At 37.9% G+C, this 19,072-nt stretch overlaps 1 protein-coding gene across 2 annotated transcripts in view; it reads left to right on the top strand.

Moving 5' to 3' along the window:
• rabep1 (rabaptin, RAB GTPase binding effector protein 1) overlaps positions 1-17,975 on the top strand; it is a 31,653-nt gene extending 13,678 nt beyond the window's left edge. The window contains exons 9-18 of one of the 2 annotated variants that reach the window (XM_056252891.1): positions 3,230-3,688; positions 4,901-5,005; positions 5,112-5,228; positions 5,934-6,032; positions 6,557-6,697; positions 10,181-10,370; positions 14,204-14,259; positions 15,283-15,381; positions 15,637-15,753; positions 17,743-17,975. In XM_056252891.1, the coding sequence (XP_056108866.1) occupies positions 3,230-3,688; positions 4,901-5,005; positions 5,112-5,228; positions 5,934-6,032; positions 6,557-6,697; positions 10,181-10,370; positions 14,204-14,259; positions 15,283-15,381; positions 15,637-15,753; positions 17,743-17,844 (1,485 nt within the window). In that variant the 3' untranslated portion in view covers positions 17,845-17,975. Of the gene's footprint in view, positions 1-3,229; positions 3,689-4,900; positions 5,006-5,111; positions 5,229-5,933; positions 6,033-6,556; positions 6,698-10,180; positions 10,371-11,939; positions 12,232-14,203; positions 14,260-15,282; positions 15,382-15,636; positions 15,754-17,742 lie in introns of those variants that run through there. The other variant, XM_056252892.1, reaches the window with a different exon arrangement.
• Positions 17,976-19,072: the final 1,097 nt, after the last annotated feature.

Below are 19,072 nucleotides of genomic sequence, written 5' to 3'. Positions count from 1 at the left end.
AGGATAGCATCTTGCAGTTGATGGAGATTTGTGGGATGCACATCCAGGGCACGAAGCTCCCGTTCCACCACATCCCAAAGATGCTCTATTGGGTTGAGATCTGGTGAATGTGGGGGCCATTTTAGTACAGTGAACTCATTGTCATGTTCAAGAAACCAATTTGAAATGATTCAAGCTTTGTGACTGCTGGAAGTAGCCATCAGAGGATGGGTACATGGTGGCCATAAAGGGATGGACATGGTCAGAAACAATGCTCAGGTAGGCCGTGGCATTTAAACGATGCCCAATTGGCACTAAGGGGCCTAAAGTGTGCCAAGAAAACATCCCCCACACCATTACACCACCACCACCAGCCTGCACAGTGGTAACAAGGCATGATGGATCCATGTTCTCATTCTGTTTACGCCAAATTCTGACTCTACCATCTGAATGTCTCAACAGAAACAGAGACTCATCAGACCAGGCAACATTTTTCCAGTCTTCAACTGTCCAATTTTGGTGAGCTCTTGCAAATTGTAGCCTCTTTTTCCTATTTGTAGTGGAGATGAGTGGTACCCGGTGGGGTCTTCTGCTGTTGTAGCCCATCCGCCTCAAGGTTGTGCGTGTTGTGGCTTCACAAATGCTTTGCTGCATACCTCGGTTGTAACGAGTGGTTATTTCAGTCAAAGTTGCTCTTCTATCAGCTTGAATCAGTCGGCCCATTCTCCTCTGACCTCTAGCATCAACAAGGCATTTTCGCCCACAGGACTGCCGCATACTGGATGTTTTTCCCTTTTCACACCATTCTTTGTAAACCCTAGAAATGGTTGTGCGTGAAAATCCCAGTAACTGAGCAGATTGTGAAATACTCAGACCGGCCCGTCTGGCACCAACAACCATGCCAGGAGTTCAGGAGATTGTCTTGACCAGGACCACACCCCTAAATGCATTGAAGCAACTGCCATGTGATTGGTTGATTAGATAATTGCATTAATGAGATATTGAACAGGTGTTCCTAATAATCCTTTAGGTGAGTGTATAATAACTAATTATATAAAGAAAATGTATTAAAAAAAAACTGCAGTCTTCATTGTGTAAATATTAGGGCTGTCAGTTAAACGCGTTATTAACGACGTTAACGCAAACCCATTTTAACGGCGTTAATTTTTTTATCGTGCGATTAACGGTCTTTTTGGCCTAGCAAACTTTGCTGGTTTTTTTCACATGCTTTTGCAACAGGACGCGGCATGGACGTTTTGAAAGCGCAAGCGGATCTAGCTAGACCGGAAACAAAACAACAGGCACGCCGCACACACTTTTTTTGGGCTTGCGAGCCAGATGCGCGAGCGCGAATCTCTCTGCTCGAGTCGCGCGCTCTCAGATACACGCTGCTCTTGTAAGAATTTTCTCTGGGCTCGCTCAGAGAATATGCCTGCACTTAAAACGTGTTCAGTGCAATCGCGAATCTCTCCTCTTCCCCAGCTAACAATTTTAGGTTATAAGAACGTTTTCATAACGTTCCCATTAAGTTATAAAAACGTTATTTCTGAATGTTATAGGAACGTTCAAAACGTCCAGTTTTGAGTGGATGACGAGCGCGAGACGCCGAAATGGATGCCAATAAGATTCTGAATGGAAAGTTTACTTTTAAAAAGTTGCCAAATGGTTCCATTGACAAGACCAAAGTGATCTGTGTGTTTTGTCGTTGTGAACTGAGCTATCGTCATCGCAGCACGTCCAGTCTGAAACACCACTTGATGATGGCCAAACACACACACACGCACACAGCTGATGCGAATTCTCCGCCCCCTCGTCAATATCAGGACCTCGTCAGTATTTCTTTCACCCTTTTATTGATGGACAGTGTTACATTGTGTGAGAGATTATTTGCTCCAAGTAAGAATGTTTTAGTGTGAAATTGAACACAATATATGCCAATGTTGTTTTCAATAAAAAACATTTGCACAAAGCAAGCCGATCCACTTTTCCATGTTGATAAGAGCATTAAAATGAGAAAAAATAATGGGACAAAAACAAATCAAGAGACATTTAGAATAGATTAAAATGTGCGATTAAATGCGATTAATCGCAAGTTAACTATGACATTAATGCGATTAATCGCGATTAAATATTTTAATCGTTTGACAGCACTAGTAAATATACATTTATTCTTATTAAAGTTACCAAAGTGATTCAGTCAAGAGCAGTGAGATTTTTTTTGATTTTTTTTTACATTAATGATGAAATAGACAACAGCAGGGATATTAATTTTTGTCACTTTAAGACCCAATGTATGGATCCAATATATTCATTCACGTGTTTTCTTTCTCAACTGTTTATGTTCACTTAAGACATGAACAACAGTGCTTAAGAGGATACTTGCAAAAACAGGCATTTTGACACATAAGTATGTGTATTTAACCTTTCAAGCCCAATTAGGCGGCAAAAATTATTCGGTTTGTTATTCATGCGATCTACTCTCAGCGGCCTTTATGTGCGCGCGTCTCTCAGACAGCGCCAGTATATAACAACATAAGTTCTCTTTCACTGCTTATTGTGCATCAACAGTTGAGAATTTTTTTTTAAACAGCAATGTTTAAAAACGCATGCAAATGATAAACTTTCACGACCGCGCAGCACAGCAATGTCATGTGAACGCAACCGCGATAGTGTCTCATCAACATGTCAACAACACAAACTAAACTTCCAGGCTTTAGCTACAACTACAGTGTTTGTGGATTAAAGTAGACATTGGCATTATGCAATTTTTTTACAAACTTAAGTAGGTTTGTGCAGGAAGTAAGACTGGAATTACTGATGACTTGTTTTAGGCAGTTCGTTTCTGAATCGGTTCTTTCTTTGGGAGACAACAACTGCATATATTGTGCACTTTGATCTTAAACCTTTTACATTCACAAAAAGACATATAACATATCTGAAAAAGTTCACTAAAATGAAAATTATATTGTCCACAGCCCTAGTGTCCTAGCGGATTTATCTCTTATAGCTTATCCACGTTGTGTGCACAAAATAGACTCTGACACAGGCAAAACGTGCCATCGGAGAAGCATTAATTAAATGTCACCGTTTCTGTTAATGATTTCAGCCCTCCAAAACTTTTTCGGTTTCAAATTCGTTTTCAGTCACCAAAATTTTGGTGCATCACTACTATGAACTGTAACAAGTTCTTTATCTTATCTTAAAGCATCTTTCAGGGCATCTTGTTTTCTCTTTCTCTTTTTGATCTCAGTCCCACCTCAGCCACAGTATCCACAGCTCTTTGCACTCTCTGGACGCAGACACCCCGGGCCGCCCGGACGGCTCTGACCCTTATAAAGACGGGCTTCGGAGGGTTCAGTCCACAGACAGTCTTGGTTCTTCAGGAGGGACCTTACAGCCTCACGGTCTGGGCGGACACAACAACAAGGCCAAGTCCGCCAGCCAGCTGGACGAGTCAGACTTTGGTCCTCTAGTGGGGGCAGACTGTGTGGGCTTTGACAGCATGGACAACTCCTCCTTATCATCCCTCCACCCGGGACACTTCCTCCTCACCAAGGACCAGGAGAAGGCCATTAAGGCCATGACCCCAGAGCAGGAGGAGACCGCATCACTCCTGTCCAGCATCTCTCATATGACCGATACGGCTTACCTGCCTCCGACTGGCTACCGAATGGTCAGCGAGAGCGAGTGGAATCTGCTCCAGCAAGAGGTCAGATAGTAAATGCTTTGAATTGCTGTTTTTGTTTATTTCTTCATATTCGATGACTGAGAGGTCTAGTTTGAACTCTGTGTGATCTAAAAGAAGACTTAAGGTTGTTTGGAATAGCAAACAAAAACCATCCATATTGCTTGTAATATTTTTGAATGACGCAGTATTTATACTGTGTGCAGTATATCAGTTCTTTTGGATTTATGTAGGACCTACTTGTGCTACATATGCTTTTATATGGCCATAAGAAACCTACACTCTTTTAAACCAGTTGTTTTTAGTGAATCAGAAACAAAGCGCATACAAATGACTCTTTTGAGCCGGTTGTTTTTGAAGAATCAGAAACATAACCAGTGTAGTTCATTTCACAAACAAATGGCTCTCTTTTGAGCTGGTTCTTTTTAGTGAACCAGAAACAAAGTGCAAACAAATTACTATTTTTGGCCGGTCCTTTTTGGTGAATCAGAAACAAAGCACAACTAGTATGTGGGTTTCATTCACCAACAAATGACTGTTTTGAGCTGGGTTTTTTTTTAGTGAATCAGAAATCCAACCCAACCAGTGTAGTTCTGCCCTGTCCAAAATACCCACACTGCGGTCTTTGCACTTGACCACTTGTCTACTTGCATGACGTATTTCCTGTATTTGGCCCAAGTGTTCAAGTAGGCGTGAAGACGGCAAGTGTGTGTAGAACTTTTGATTACCCATTGTGACACACTTATAGTCTTACAAAAAAAGCAAGTGTTTACAGAGCTTTATTTTTATTTTCAATACTTTGCTTTTTAAAATAAACTTCGCACGCACTTCCTGTCTCAAGTGGCCAAGACCGCAAGTGTGGGTATTTGGACAGGGCATTCATTTCATAAACATATGAATCTTTCGAGCTGGTTATTTTTGGTGAATCAGAAACAAAGCACAACCAGTAGTATAGTTCAATTCAAATGACAAATGACTCTTGAGCTGGTTCTTGTAAGTTGTTAAAAAATGTCACAAGCTCAGAAGTTAGCTACTTGTTTGAATCAGTGTGATGAAGATTTGTGAACTTTAGGTGATAAAGTGTGAGAGGATAAGCCGACACTGCTTTCTGAATTAAACATGCCATGTAACAAGTTCACGTGACAATGTAGCATGCGATTGTTTTTAATGGATCAGCAAATATGCCAACCTTTCATAACACATTTTATGCTTGTTTTTGGTGTTGTTTCACCTCAGTTGAAGAACGCTGGAAGGAAGTTGGGGCGCCGATGTGATATGTGCTCTAATTATGAGAAACAGCTGCAGGTCATGCAGGGACAAGAGGCCGAGACGAGAGAACAGGTTTGACTTTTTGTTCCATTTAAAATCACGTACAAGACCCCTATTGAAATTATTCAAAAGGATTATCTGTAGTAATTTTAACACAGTGAACTTCCTCTGCCTTCAGGTTAAAAAGCTTCAGGTCATGTTGCGGCAGGCGAACGATCAGCTGGAACGGGCGATGAGCGAGAGGCAGGAGTTAGAGGACTCTATCAAACAGGCCAATGAGGAAACTACTGCCAAGGTAAAGCTGATCTCTCTGATGGATTTAGTGAAGCACAAACACATTGACAGGGTAAACATGGATGGGATCACATGTGGTAATTGGAGGATCATATACAGTGAGGAAACTGCTGTAATGTTACATCTTTAAAATGGTTCCTCACATCAAAAAGATAGAAAGTTAAAAAAAAACAGCATTTATTCATTAAAGAATCCTGAAAAAGTGTCGTGATTGACGACGACAACTATTAAGCAATACAAATGTTTCAAACATGAATATTAATAAGAAATGTTTGTTGAGCAGCAAATCAGCATATTAGACTGATTTTTCAAGGATCATGTGACACTTAAGTCTGGAGTAACGATGCTGAAAATTTCAGCTTTGCCATCACAGGAATAAATTACATTTAAAAAACGTATTGAAATAGAAAACTATTATTTCAAATTGTAGTAATATTTCACAACATTACTGTCTTTATTGTATTTGTGTTCAAATGAATGCAGCCTTGGTGAGAATAAGATATATATATATTTTTTAATGTTTAAAAAAAAAGACTCTTATCAACCCTTTTTTAACACTAGTGTACCTTACAAGGCGATATTGCTTTGCTGACTACTGTTTTAAACAAAGCCAGTGTTTAAATGGGAAGAATGCACAGACTGCTCTGAATGTTACTGTTGATCCAAGTCAAACGACTTCAGTAATTTTCATTCGTCTGGCTCACAGATCTTAGAGTTGAAGCAGAAGGTTCAGGAGTCTGAGTCTCTCGTAAGCGCTCTCCAACAGGCCTTCAGCCAGGCCAAGAGGAACACCCAGGAACAGATGGTATGACCAAATACACTCACTTACACACTACACAAAAACATTCACGTGTTTGCTTGAGGACTTGAGAGAGCATATGCTTAGTTTTTTCCATTGAAAAACATCTAATGTAGAACCTCTCGGTATAGATCTAGACCTATTTTCAATTTCTTCATGTACTAATGCTCTAAAGTGTCTTTTGGCATCCACTATTGGCTGCAATATGTTCATGGTCTCTGCGCTTGCTTGAGGCACATCTGGTTGAAATCTGAAGTTGCACTATTAAAGTTATAAACTTAATTCTGGTGTGACATGATCCCCAGAATAAATCGCTCTGGAAAGGGTTCTGTCGGTTAGTTATTACCTGAGGAATGCGCAGTGAATCTCTCAGGGTCACATTGATATTTTCATTGGCCGTTTTCTTTGAAAATCCTCTTTTATAATGGATCGTTTTCCACTTTAAATGGATATATGCTTTAGAAAACATTTGTGGCTTGCAGTGGGTTTTGTAGGTTAAGTGGTGTGTGTGTGTGTGTGTGTGTATCCAGGCTGTGCTGCTACAGTCCAGGGAGCAGGTGACTGAAGAGCTGAACAGACTGCAGAAAGATAATGAGAGTCTTCAGGGTAAACACAGACTTCACATGACGCTGCAGCAGCAAGAGGACTTTCACATGCCGACCACTGTACAGGTACTACAGCACGTATGAGAGTTGCCAGGGTATAACGTTAAGGATTTAAGGTCGGGCCAATGGTTAAAATATTTACCTGCCCCACCACACATAAAAGTAATTAATTAATTAATTAATTAATTAAAATGGTTATTGTTTTCATAAATAAGGTTATGCCACCAAATTTCAGGTACCAGTGAAATTTCACAGCTCTCGATTCCAATTTTGTTACTACAGCAAAAACTAGCCTATGTAATATTAATAAGGACTAGCGTATATAAAATTAAATTATAATTAAAGGGGTCATATAATGGTACATGCACTTTTACAAGTTGATTGTACTGAAATGTGTGTTGGCAGTGCCTGTACACAACCATCATATAATGATAAAAATCCATCCAGTGTTTTTGTTTTAATCTCCTTATATGTTTTCCCCTGCCTCAAATAGAGCCGTTCGTTTTTGTGACGTCAATAAAACGGACGCCCCTCCCACGTTTGTTGATTGACTGGAGTGTTTCAACACAGACCCGCCCTCGCTCGTGAGAGCTGTCAATCATAGTCTGCGCGGACCGGCGCGGTCATTGTTGAAATGCTGGAGCACTGTCTATGAGCAGAATGGCGTCTAAGCGATTGTGGTGTTCTATTCTTGGGTGTAATAACGAACACAGCAGTCATTTTAATGTTCCTAAATCCGAACCGCTGAAGACGCAGTGGCTGAGTTTGTTTTCGAAGGGAATATTCCCCACGAGCAACGTCAATGCTTTCATGTTTGCGCGAATCATTTCACACCAGACTGCTTTATAAACGAGGATCAGTATAAAGCTGGATTTGCTAAGAAGCTGCTCGAATAAAGGAAGAAGCTGCCATGAATAAAGGATCGGTACCAGATATTCGTGTTCCTGCTGAATCTCCAGAAGAACTGAAGTGAGTGTAACGTTTTATTAAACTTTATATTAATATTTATATCTTTGCAAATCGCTAGCTGCACACTTCACAATGAATGCGGCTAAGGTTTACACTCAGGGTACATTACGGCATGTTTTCTATGTACGACGTTCTCAATATAATTCATAATCCCACGTTTATACTGAACAACGCGTTATGGTTATTGTGTTATTGTGTTACAAACGGTGTAAGCACAGAACAGAGAGGCGGGGTGAGCAAAGCTCATTATCATTTAAAGTCATATGCACTGAAACGGCGTGCTGAAAACAGAGCTGTTTTTGACCAGGTAAAATAAGTGTTTTCTTACAATACTAATGAGAATTTTTAATTAAAGTATATTACAAAGTTTTAATTTAGACCCTAAAGAATCATATTAGCTTGTACAAAAATGGCATTATATGACCCCTTTAAGATTATTAAAGGTGCATAGCGCAGGTTTCTGAGTTTTTGCAGAACTGTGCCCCCTCTGGCGACAAGCGAAACTGCAACCAGAGATGTGCACGCTCATGGATCACATGCACACGCACGCTTGCACGAGCTGTTCATAACCAAAAGAGCATCAGCCGCACAAATCTTTTGTTGACAGTCATAATGTCTTCAGAGGTAATAAAGTTATAAATCTGCAAGTCATTTTAAATATATGAAAGGAAAGGCATTTGAGTAAATTACACACTTATGTGTGAGGGGAAAACGGGGGTAGTAGAAAAGTTCGGTTTTTGTTTCCATCTATCTCCATGTATGTTGAACTGTTTTATGTGTTTACTGTATCCACTTAAGAGTGTATTATTATGGAAACACGTTCATGAACAATATAAGTTATTACTTTGTAAAAGCTCAAAATAATAATCATACCATACACAGTTGGTCAACAAAGTACACTCAAATGTCTCACGGTAATAAACAATCAAATGGCTCTATGACGTTACTGTAAAAGCCAAACAGGCTAATCCGCCGAATTCACATTCCCGGGAACAATTTACTATTTTTTACGAAAAAGAAAATATAGCCAATGCAACGGCGTTCTTCCTTGTTGGTCAAGGACATGAGCACCTTATCATGTTAGCAAAGTACACAAGGCTACCGGTAGGTCATACACAAAAACATAGGTAACTTTAGCATCTTTTATGGGATATGTTTTATGTTGTACTATTCTTCCGAAGACAATTCCTAGTTTATGAACCTGTTCACTGACAATGGTAGTAAAACCAAATCTGATTGTACATTTATCTAGCTTACGCTAAAGCATTACACATTTTACGCATCGTCATTTGTTGTCATAGATTTGCCGTATCAAACATTAGAGACTGGGCTATATCTTACCGTTTTATCAAGAAAAAAGCCAACTGAGGATCCCGTTTGAGACCAAGAGCAGACCGGAGATCTCTCCATTTGTTGAATGCCTTCCTGAGGTTAACTCTCGTCTTACTCCGACGCCTGTCTGACTCCAATTTGGACCTTTTGGTGGCACTAGACAAAAATGTTCTTTTCTTTACTTTACGTGGAGTTTGCGTTGGGGTTTGGAATGGACTACAAGCCGGTCTCTTTGAATCCATCTTCTACCTTTGACGCACGAGTTGTCTTCGCTGATGCGGAGAATGGCGGCGGCGGCGAATACACAAACCTGCGAGACATAGCCTGGTGAGCGTGAACGCGCATGACGTCACGCCCAGTCTCAAATTCGAGCCCGAATCCCTCTTATATATTTTACTGTACAGGATTATAGAGGCAATCTCAGTGTGCAGAGAAGGGGTCATTCAGCCCATCAGGCAGTTCTTTAAGGATGTATAGGATAGAAAAACAGGTATTTTTAACATGAAAAGTTGCGCAATGCACCTTTAAGTAAACAGTCATCAACACAAATAAATACAATAGAACAAATTTTCAAATTAAAGAGGCTATATGCGTTTTTCTGAAATTTAAACTCGCGACTGACACCTGTGGCCAAAAAACAGAACTGCTCTTCCTTTCTGCTCACTCTCGCAGCGCGCGCTCGTACGTGCACACTTCACTAACAGCATTTACAAGTGAACTGAAAACAACACAGTGCTATTTCAATGAACAGTTTTATCACGTATTACCTTTTCAGAAGAAAAAAAGCCATTTCTGGGTCACTGCTTGCGAATGTAGGCTACTTGCTGACTAGCGGTGGTGGCAGAGTGATCTGAAACGTTTAACATGAACGCGCTTGACGTCACATCCGCAGACAGCGCGGGAAAAATCCGACCCGACAGAAAATAGGAAAAATAGGATACAGGCTTATAGGTGCACCCAATGTGAGCGGGCAAGGTGTCCGTATGCTCATCAGGAGATGTTTAAGTCATAAATGGTAAAATAAAAAGGCTATTGTTACGTTTATTTTGGGGAAAAAGTTCCATATAGCCCCTTTAAATAAACTTCTTTTCAGGTTGGTCTAACAGGTTTTCAGGTACATAATTGAAGAAAGTAATCAAACGTAAAATAACACTGAATATTCTTCACTGACTGTATAAATGACATATAGAATAATCCTTAAAAGCTTTTAGCGGTTTTATAGTCTTTTTTTGTCATTTTTCCACACAGGAACTTCAGAAGCTGGTGTTGCAGTACAGGGAGGACGTTGTTTCTGCATGCACAGCGGCGGAGCATTTGGAGGAGAAGCTGAAGGCTGAAATTCTGTTCCTGAAGGAGCAGATTCAGGCAGAGCAGTGTCTGAAAGAAAACCTAGAGGACACACTACAGCTGGAGATAGAGGGCTGTAAAGAAGAGATCGGTGAGTGGATTTGTGTAGTCATAGAAATCTTACGTCTGGGCGCTATAATTGTGTATATGAGCAAAAGTATTGGGAATTCAAGTGTTTCAATTGGACCACTTGCATTTACAAACATTTGTGGAAAAAAATGGGTCGTTCTGAAGAGCTCAGTGGATTCAAATCTTAGTGCCTCAGCATACCAAGACATTTTGGACAATGCTATGCTTCCAACTTTGTGGAAACAGTTTGTGGAAGGCCCTTTTCTATTCCTGCATGACTGCTCCCCAGTGCACAAAACAAGGTCCATAAAGACATGGATGGGTGAGTTTGGTGTGGAGGAACTTGACTGGCCTGATATATATATATATATATATATATATATATATATGAAGAGTTTGGTTCCAAAATGCAATAAATCCATTTAGATTAATTTGAGTAAAAGTGTGTTTTCTTTACCAAGAAAGTGGAAAGATGAAAACCACTATTTTCTGTTTCAAACTTTCACATAGCATTTGTAGGTCATAATAACAAAAAAAAATTTAAATCCAGGTTTTGATTTTCAAAGATTTATTATAAAAACGGATTATTTTTGTCCCCAAAATGCAATAAATCAAAAAAATTTTTAAATCAAAATGCAATTAAATCCATTGAATCAATATATAAAAAAAAAATTCATATTGAAACTGTTGAAAATACACAACAACGTAAGTTTATTAGTATAATATTTTTATTAAGAACTGTAAAGAAGATTGAAAACATTTTTTCTCCTCCCGAGTGCCTCATCTTCTTAATCTCCTCACGTAAATGATTCGATTTCGATGCCTTATGTTTCTTACCCACCGCAGAAACAACCACAGGTTCATCAATGCCGTCAAAATTATTCATTTTTTTGTTTGTTTGTTGATCGAAAAGTACAAAATAGATAAGAAAAACTAGGAAGCCGGGTGTATTTAAGGTGCTGCCGTTACTGTTTACATTGCGTGGAATGGTCCGTTGTGATTGGTTGAGAGCGGATATATCGCATTCTGCAGAGAAGGGAGGCTGGCGTTTGTCACGGTTTGGAAAGAAAGGGAGAAAACATGACAGAATAACACGGCGGATATCGCATTTTACTTAAAATTAAACATTGACTTTTCAATACCAACCAGATACAACACTGATTTTTGTAGTAACTAATTTTTTTTTAGAAATGGCGTTTATCGCGTTTTGGAACCAAACTCTTCATATATATTTGTATGTATATATATATATATATATGTGTGTACTTTTAGAATTTGAATTTGAAGCCAAAATAAGTACATTATGAAATGTACAACTACTGTGATATCAAATAACTGCACTGAAGGTTTACACTGGCTTACATTGAGGCTTTGAAATGTGAGGCTTTTAGCGGTTTGGAAAAATGTTACTAAATCCAAATTCTCTTTTAAGGAATTACTCCTTCATCCTTTTGTTTAGCTTCCAATAACTGATTAAAATCATTGAAGGGTTGTGAAACTCCATTTATCTACTTATTTACCTCTCATGTTTTGCATTTCAATACTGTCTTTTTCTCCTCCACTTCTCCCTGCATTGGTGACTTGTGTTCAGACATCCTGGAAGGTATGAATCTTTGCCTGACTGTATGTTTGTCTAGGTCGTGTCTGTCTTTAGTGGAACCACCGATGCCATCCTAACACACACCCCTAAACCCATCAGCACTGTGTGTGTGTGTGCTCATTCACATCCTTATCACTTCATACTGCTTAATTTAGCTGTGTAGTGTACTGTACTAATACAAATATAACTTCATGTGACCTTGGGTTAGTCTCTGCATTTGGAAGAGAAATTAATCTTGAATGTGGTCGTGCTCCTACAAATGTGTATAACTTGATAGAAATGCATCACCTAACACTTCTATGTGCAATTGAAATGTTATCTGCATACTCATGTCAATTTCTCTGTTGTGGAAGCTACTCTGAAACTCTTGTCAAGTTGCTTGGAATTTAAAGCAGTTTATTTATGGTCAAGTTAGACTTTTTGAAAACAAGAAGTAAGTAATTGAGTCAGGTTTAAGGGTGAAGTCGACATGAAGCATACGGTACCGGCAACATACAGTACCATTCAAAAGTTTTGAGTTTGTTAGGATTTTGTTTTAATGAATAAATACAGTAGAAACAGTAATATTGTGAAATATTATTACAATTTAAAATTACCGTTTTACATTTTTATGTATTTTAAATTGTCACTTATTCCTGTGATGGCAAAGTGAATCTTCAGTGTCACGTGATCCTTCAGAAATCATTACAATATGCTGATTTGCTGCGCAAGAAACATTTCTAAATATTATTAATGTTGAAAACAGTTGCTAAATATTTTGTGGACACTGTGATATTTTGTTTCAGGATTCATTGAAAGTTCAAAAGAACAGCATTTATTTGAAAAAAATGAATTTTTCAGACTTTTATTTTATTTTTATTTTTACTTTTGAGCAGTAGTATTTTACTTCCATAATGTGACACATTTCCAAGTGCAACAGGTTATGGTGGGATGTAAATTTATCCATCAGAACAAGAACATTTGGTGATGTACTGTAATCCAGAAAATAAATTCATTTTTAGTAATTTTGCAATATTTATCTTAAATAGTTCTTGGATATTTAAATTAGGGTTATAATTTTTTTAAATTAGGGTTATAATTTACACTAAATACAAGTTGAAAACACTCTAATTTATATACAGTATGCATGTGCCCGTATCAAATTTTCATATAATAATAATTGATGAAGCTTTTATCACTGTATTGAATTAAGTTACTAATAACTAATAAATTAACTAATGTTAACATCAGAATATTTTCAAGTTATACCTAGGCTAGGATATGTTAGTCCAGATGAAAATGTAAAAATGTCTAATTTTGAAAATAAATAGCCTATTAAGTCTAAGTATTCAAGTAAAAATTAATTAATGAACACCATTGCAAATACAGACATCTGAATTGGGTGTTTGAAACATTATTGTTCAGAAACAGAAAGTATAGCACAGCTGCTTTGTTTACGGGGGTTACCGGGGTAACAGCTGCATTTCTGCTGTTCCATCATCGCCATCTACTGTCAGAGAGTTAATGTGCATATTCACATTCAGCACATCTCCTTCACTGGTTCCACCATGCTTCTCATCATTGTTGTTGTTTACATTGAACAATTTCTTATTATGAATTATTTCGATTGTTTTGCTGTTTGGTGCGTCACAGTATTTTCCAGTGCCCACAATAACAATATTGTGCATGTTCATTATCGCGATATATTGTATTACCGTATGTCATGTCTACTATACAGTATTTAAGTAAAAGACATGGAAATGAATGACAGTATTTCTAAATATTTGTCTAGAAAAAAATGCAGTGCAGCAACTTCCTATGCAAAGATGTGGTTAAAAAAATTATATATTTTTTCAGTACAAGTTCAGTTCAACAGAACTTAAGAGAGTGAGGACATTTGTTACCTCAACTCGCTCAGCTGTTTTTTTCTTTTTAAACATGGTGTTGTAGTGCTTTGTTACTTGCTAAAGTACTAGAAAATGCTACATTGTATTGAAACAGTACAATACAATACAGCTGTTTTTACTTCTGAAAAATGTTTTAAGAGTCATGCTTAATTAATTGACAAGTCACAGTTTTTCAATTTTCATTGTGGCCCAGGCAGCGCTAACAAGCGGATCTTTGAGCAAATAATTCCTCTTGTTACTGAGGAGAACGCTCGCCTTGTTATAGGAGAACTGGCCATAAATTGACTACATGTGTCTGACTAATACACAACACAGCAACAGCATGTGACACCGTTTCTTTTCTGTTCTTGTCTTTCTTCCATCCTATAGCATCTTTTTCCAGCTTGAAAACGGAACTGGAACGAGTGAAGAGTGAGAAGGAACAGGTAGGGCAGAAGTTCAAGGCATACTAATGATATTTAGTCTTTAGGCTTGAATGTCACAAAACCGGTTAAAAACATGTCATGTCCAAGATATAATGGATCCCAAAATCTGGTACTGGCTCTTGCTTTCCACTGCTCTGTTTAGTTAGTGGCAGGTGTGCGTGTGTGTGAGTGTGATACTAGTATGTGTGGATGTGGTTATTTATTTCTTCTTTTCTCTTTTATACATTGTGTGTTAATGCATTTAACTATTATGGATGGGTTGGCTGTAAAACTGAATTGCCCCTTGGGGACTAATAAAGGAATCTGAAACTGAAACTGAAAATCAAAAGGGAAAATTCCCCCCAAAATTCTCAATGTATTAAGTAATAATAAATAATATGAATAACTGAAATAATTGATATTATTTAAACTCTGTGGTTTTTATGCATAATATTAGCATTTTTCTAACAATATTATTATAGGAGCTTTTTCATATAGTTTTTTTTCATAAAAAAAAAAAAATTATACATTTTTATTATACCAAAAAATGATTGGCTCTTTGTTGCAGTAATAAGAATGGGGTTTTGTTGTTGTTTTTCTTTCTTTGGATTATATTAACCAGAATTGGGGGTCAGTTTTAGTATTATTAATATTTTTTGTTTTTAATTTAAGTTGATACATTTTTTTTAAACTAATAAAACGACAAAAGCACACAAAATTACTAAAAATGTATTTCGTTTTTATTTTTATTTTTGATTTATTTCCAGTTTTATTGATTTTGGTAGCACTTTACAGTAAGGTCTAATTTCTTTCCATGAACTAACAATGAGCAATACATTTGTTACAATATTTATTAATCTTAAAAAAGTTTTTTTTTTAAAATACAGTTGTTCATTGTTTGTTCATTTGGGTTCACAGTGTAACAAATACAACTTTTAAATGTGACCTAAACGAGTTTTAGTAATGAACTTTTGGACTGAAGTGGATTGAGTGTTTGTTGTGTGGCTTCAGCACTTGTTGACTGACTGTTGATCTTTACAACAGCTGGAGAGCAGCTTGGCAGAGAAGAGACAGATGCTGGAGAACGTCCAGGGCCTGAAGAACGGTCTGGAGGAACGGTTGAAAGATGCCCTCAGCAGCAAGGTGTGAAATCTTTTGTGACCACTGCGCTCTGCCAGAGTTTTGAGTTATGTTTCTCATAAAACCTCATTGCAAAGTTCATAGTCTACTCAGCGCTTCCTGTGCATGTGATGAATCAATCATCAGATAAGCAGGAGTCCATGCAAACAACAGGATGTGCATCAAACAAAAGATTATAATTCATGCTTATATTATTTATACAAACATTTAAAGTAAACTGAAAGTCAAAGTAAACTTGACAAAATGTGTGCGTTGTAGAGTGCTTTGGAGACTCAGGCATTTGAAGAGAAAGACAAGGCACAGAGACTTCAGACAGAGCTGGACGTCAGCGAGCAGGTCCAGAGAGATTTCGTCAAGCTGTCCCAGACCCTTCAGGTAAACACATTTCACTAGTAGAACATGGAGTGCTAGAAGCACGACACAGCAGGTTAAGACTGTTCTGGGAGATGATGGCAGCTTTGGCCAGAGCAACACATTTTCTGCTCCTAGCGAGTTAATCACATGACTTGAGGCAAAAAAAATGGATTCATATCTAGGAATTTATTCATTAAATGTTTCCTTCATAGTGAAGTACGTTGTCTTACTAAATAATAAATGAAAAAAAAACTTCAGGTGGGTGTATATGTTTTAAAGAGGCCTGATTTTGTTTTTAGGGTCTACTAGAATAGGTTTTGATGCTCAAAAAACACCTTTACATATTTTACATTGTTGCTGCACCTCTCTTCCCAGTTTGTCAGTGACACACGCTCTGGGCTGCGTTTCCCAAATGCATTGTGAGACCATTGCCACCAATGTTCTCTACGATCTACTTAGGCTTACGGCCCTGTCCCAAATGGCACCCTAAGCACCCGCGGTCTTCCTCTGAGTCCGCACTTTCGTGACGTAACGCTTCTTTGACTGTCGGGAAGAAGTCTGCTGCGGAGCTCGCATCAGTGCGGGTTCGGCAAAAGTGTGCATTGAGGGCGCAAATCGACTGCATAGCACCCTTCCGAGACCTAAAATGACAAATGGGACACCCTACGGTCTCCCGGACTTAACGGACACGCACACGCGGCAGCCATTGTAAGTCCACAAGGCCGAAAGTGCATATGAAGTGTGCCATTTGGGACAGGGCCTACAATGATTTTGGGAAACGCAGCCCTGTTTATTTGCTGTCTCTATGAAGCCCCTCCTTCTGAAAAGCACAATGTGCTCTGATTGGTCGGCTGAGCGTGTTTTGGAAATGTCGCATACCATAAACTGCGAGTTTCAACACTACTAGCGCAAATGGAGGCATTTCAGGGAGTTCAGAAACAGTGCGCACTGATATAGAGAATGACTTGCTTTGGAGTGACTGTAACTTTTCAAACCTTTTTCATGCCCAAACTGCAAAACTACATACTAAAGAAAGTTGAAAAAAGTACAATAGTAAAAAGTACAATAGTAAAGTATAAGTATGTAAGTAAATATACAAGTAAAAAAAAGTCCTCAATTTTTGATAATCAATTCCAGAATTTTTCATGCAATATCCCAAAATTAGTATAAAACATTTTGTAGGATTCGGAGTAGCAATGTGATTAGATTTCAAAGAGGAATTGATAAAAAAAAAAAACGTTTTTAAATAATAAATTAATAAATAGTTTTTATCTATTTATTTGTCCAATTCAAAAGTGGTTTATTTGATTATTTTGTTAGTTTTAGCTGTAATTTTAAACATGTGTTAATTTGGAAATTTGAAACGTGATTCATGTAATTACATTACTGCTAAAAATGTGAAGATATTTGTAGTTTACTATTTTTATTCAGCAAGGAAGCATTCACTTAAACAAAAGTGACAAAGAAAAAAAATATATTTCTAATTAATGCTGTTCTTTTTAACTTTCTATTTATCAAAGAATCCTAAAAACCTTTTTTCATGGTTTCCCCAAAAAATATCAAACAGCATAACTGTTTTCAGAATTGATAATAATAAGAAATGTTTCTTGAGCAGCAAATCAGCACATTAGACTGATTTCTGAAGGATCTTGTGGCACTGTAAACTGGAGTAATAATGCTGGAAATTCAGCTTTGCATCACAGGGATAAATTACATTTTAAAATATATTCAAATAGAAAAGAGTTATTTGAAGTATTGTAATAATATTTCAGTGTCACTGATTTTACTGTATTTCTGATAAAACAAATGCATCCTTGATGAGCAGAGACCTTAACCAACTAATACAAACGTTTGGAACTAGTGTACATTTTTATTTTTAAATTGGGAAAAAATGTAATAAAAAAAGTGGATGGAAAGGCAGTTTGTGTGATTGTAAGCGCTGTAGTTACGCCACATCACACACACACACACACGCGCAGCTGCAAATACAATGCTTTTGTACCCCTGCAGGTGCAACTGGAGCGTATCCGGCAAGCGGACTCATTAGAGCGGATCCGTGCCATTCTCAACGACACCAACTTTACAGACATCAGCCAGCTTCCCGAGACATGATGTCACTTCCTCCTCACGACTCCATCGTGCACATCTAAACACACGCTCCACCTGTACCTCAGATCTTCGGCCCGAGCTTGCAGGTCTTGGAGAAACACTACTGATACTGACCTACTACTGCTATCTGTCCAGCTCGTCCTCAAGAGCACAGCGAGACCCCCGTCTCTGACCGAGGGAATGCTTCGTGTCTTGTGATGCCATGAGGAGCTCAGTGGATAATCAACTAATGTGACTGTCCCGTTCCCAGACCCTACCAAAGTTCCCCGTCTTTCGTCTGACACCGCTCTACTTCTCTTCCAAGCAGTGACCTATGAAGGAAACAGACGCTCCTGAAGTGTTTTGTACATACTTGTATACAGATTATGTGTATGTTGCATTAGTTAAGTTAATACACGAGACTTTGATTCCCGCCTCCCACGTTTTCACAAGCGACGCTGTTTCTCTCCTACGTCAACGTATCCAACTTATCCTCAACGTCAGTCTTTAGGAAATCCTCCAAATTCCCAAATCTTTTCTTTTACTTCCTAACAATTTGACAACCATTGCTTAACGCTACTGCTACTTTTGTTGGAACGGACTGATGCTTTTGCTTATTTTTCTGTTTTCTTTCTTTCCGAAGGATATTGCAGACACATCTGATGATATTTACAGTTTACATTTGGTCTGATTTTTGATATTTGATCGATTTCCGTCAAGTATAAGGCAACAGCACTGTTTTAGAAGGTGGTTACCCATCATTCTGCTGTCTGTGTATTAATGAAAGCACACTATGCTAATGATTTACAAGTGGCGTCTTAAACCGAATCCTGTGTTTTGTGTACCACATTAAGAGGTACAATAATATATGTATGTCTTGCGTGCGGCGTAAACAGAATTTCATATAGAACCAAAGTTGATCATGTTGACCTTAAATATTCAAAGCATCATATTTGGATGGTTTAAATCAAAATCAAAAGAACATGGAAAGGGCTAATGGTTTTAAGTCATTTTCTGGCTGCGTTTTTTTTTTTTTTTTTTTTATGGGTGCGAGACGAAATAACAACTACAGGAAACAAGCGTGTATGATTTATGTTCAGTTAAATGGCAAAAAATAATAATAATTATTTTTTTACAAGACCAAAAGTGCCATTTGATTTTGGTATGTTTTTTTTTTAAATTAATAATAATAATTAAATGGTAATAAATTTTAGTTCAGATTAGAGTTAGTTCACCCAAAAATGAATATTCT

This window comes from Rhinichthys klamathensis, unplaced genomic scaffold (genome assembly GCF_029890125.1).
Source record: "Rhinichthys klamathensis goyatoka isolate OS25496 unplaced genomic scaffold, OSU_Roscu_1.1 h1tg000099l_1, whole genome shotgun sequence".
In the NCBI taxonomy this organism is placed as follows: Eukaryota; Metazoa; Chordata; class Actinopteri; order Cypriniformes; family Leuciscidae; genus Rhinichthys; species Rhinichthys klamathensis.
The sequence above is the reverse complement of the archived record's forward strand: the minus strand, read 5'-3'. Positions and strand labels throughout refer to the sequence as shown.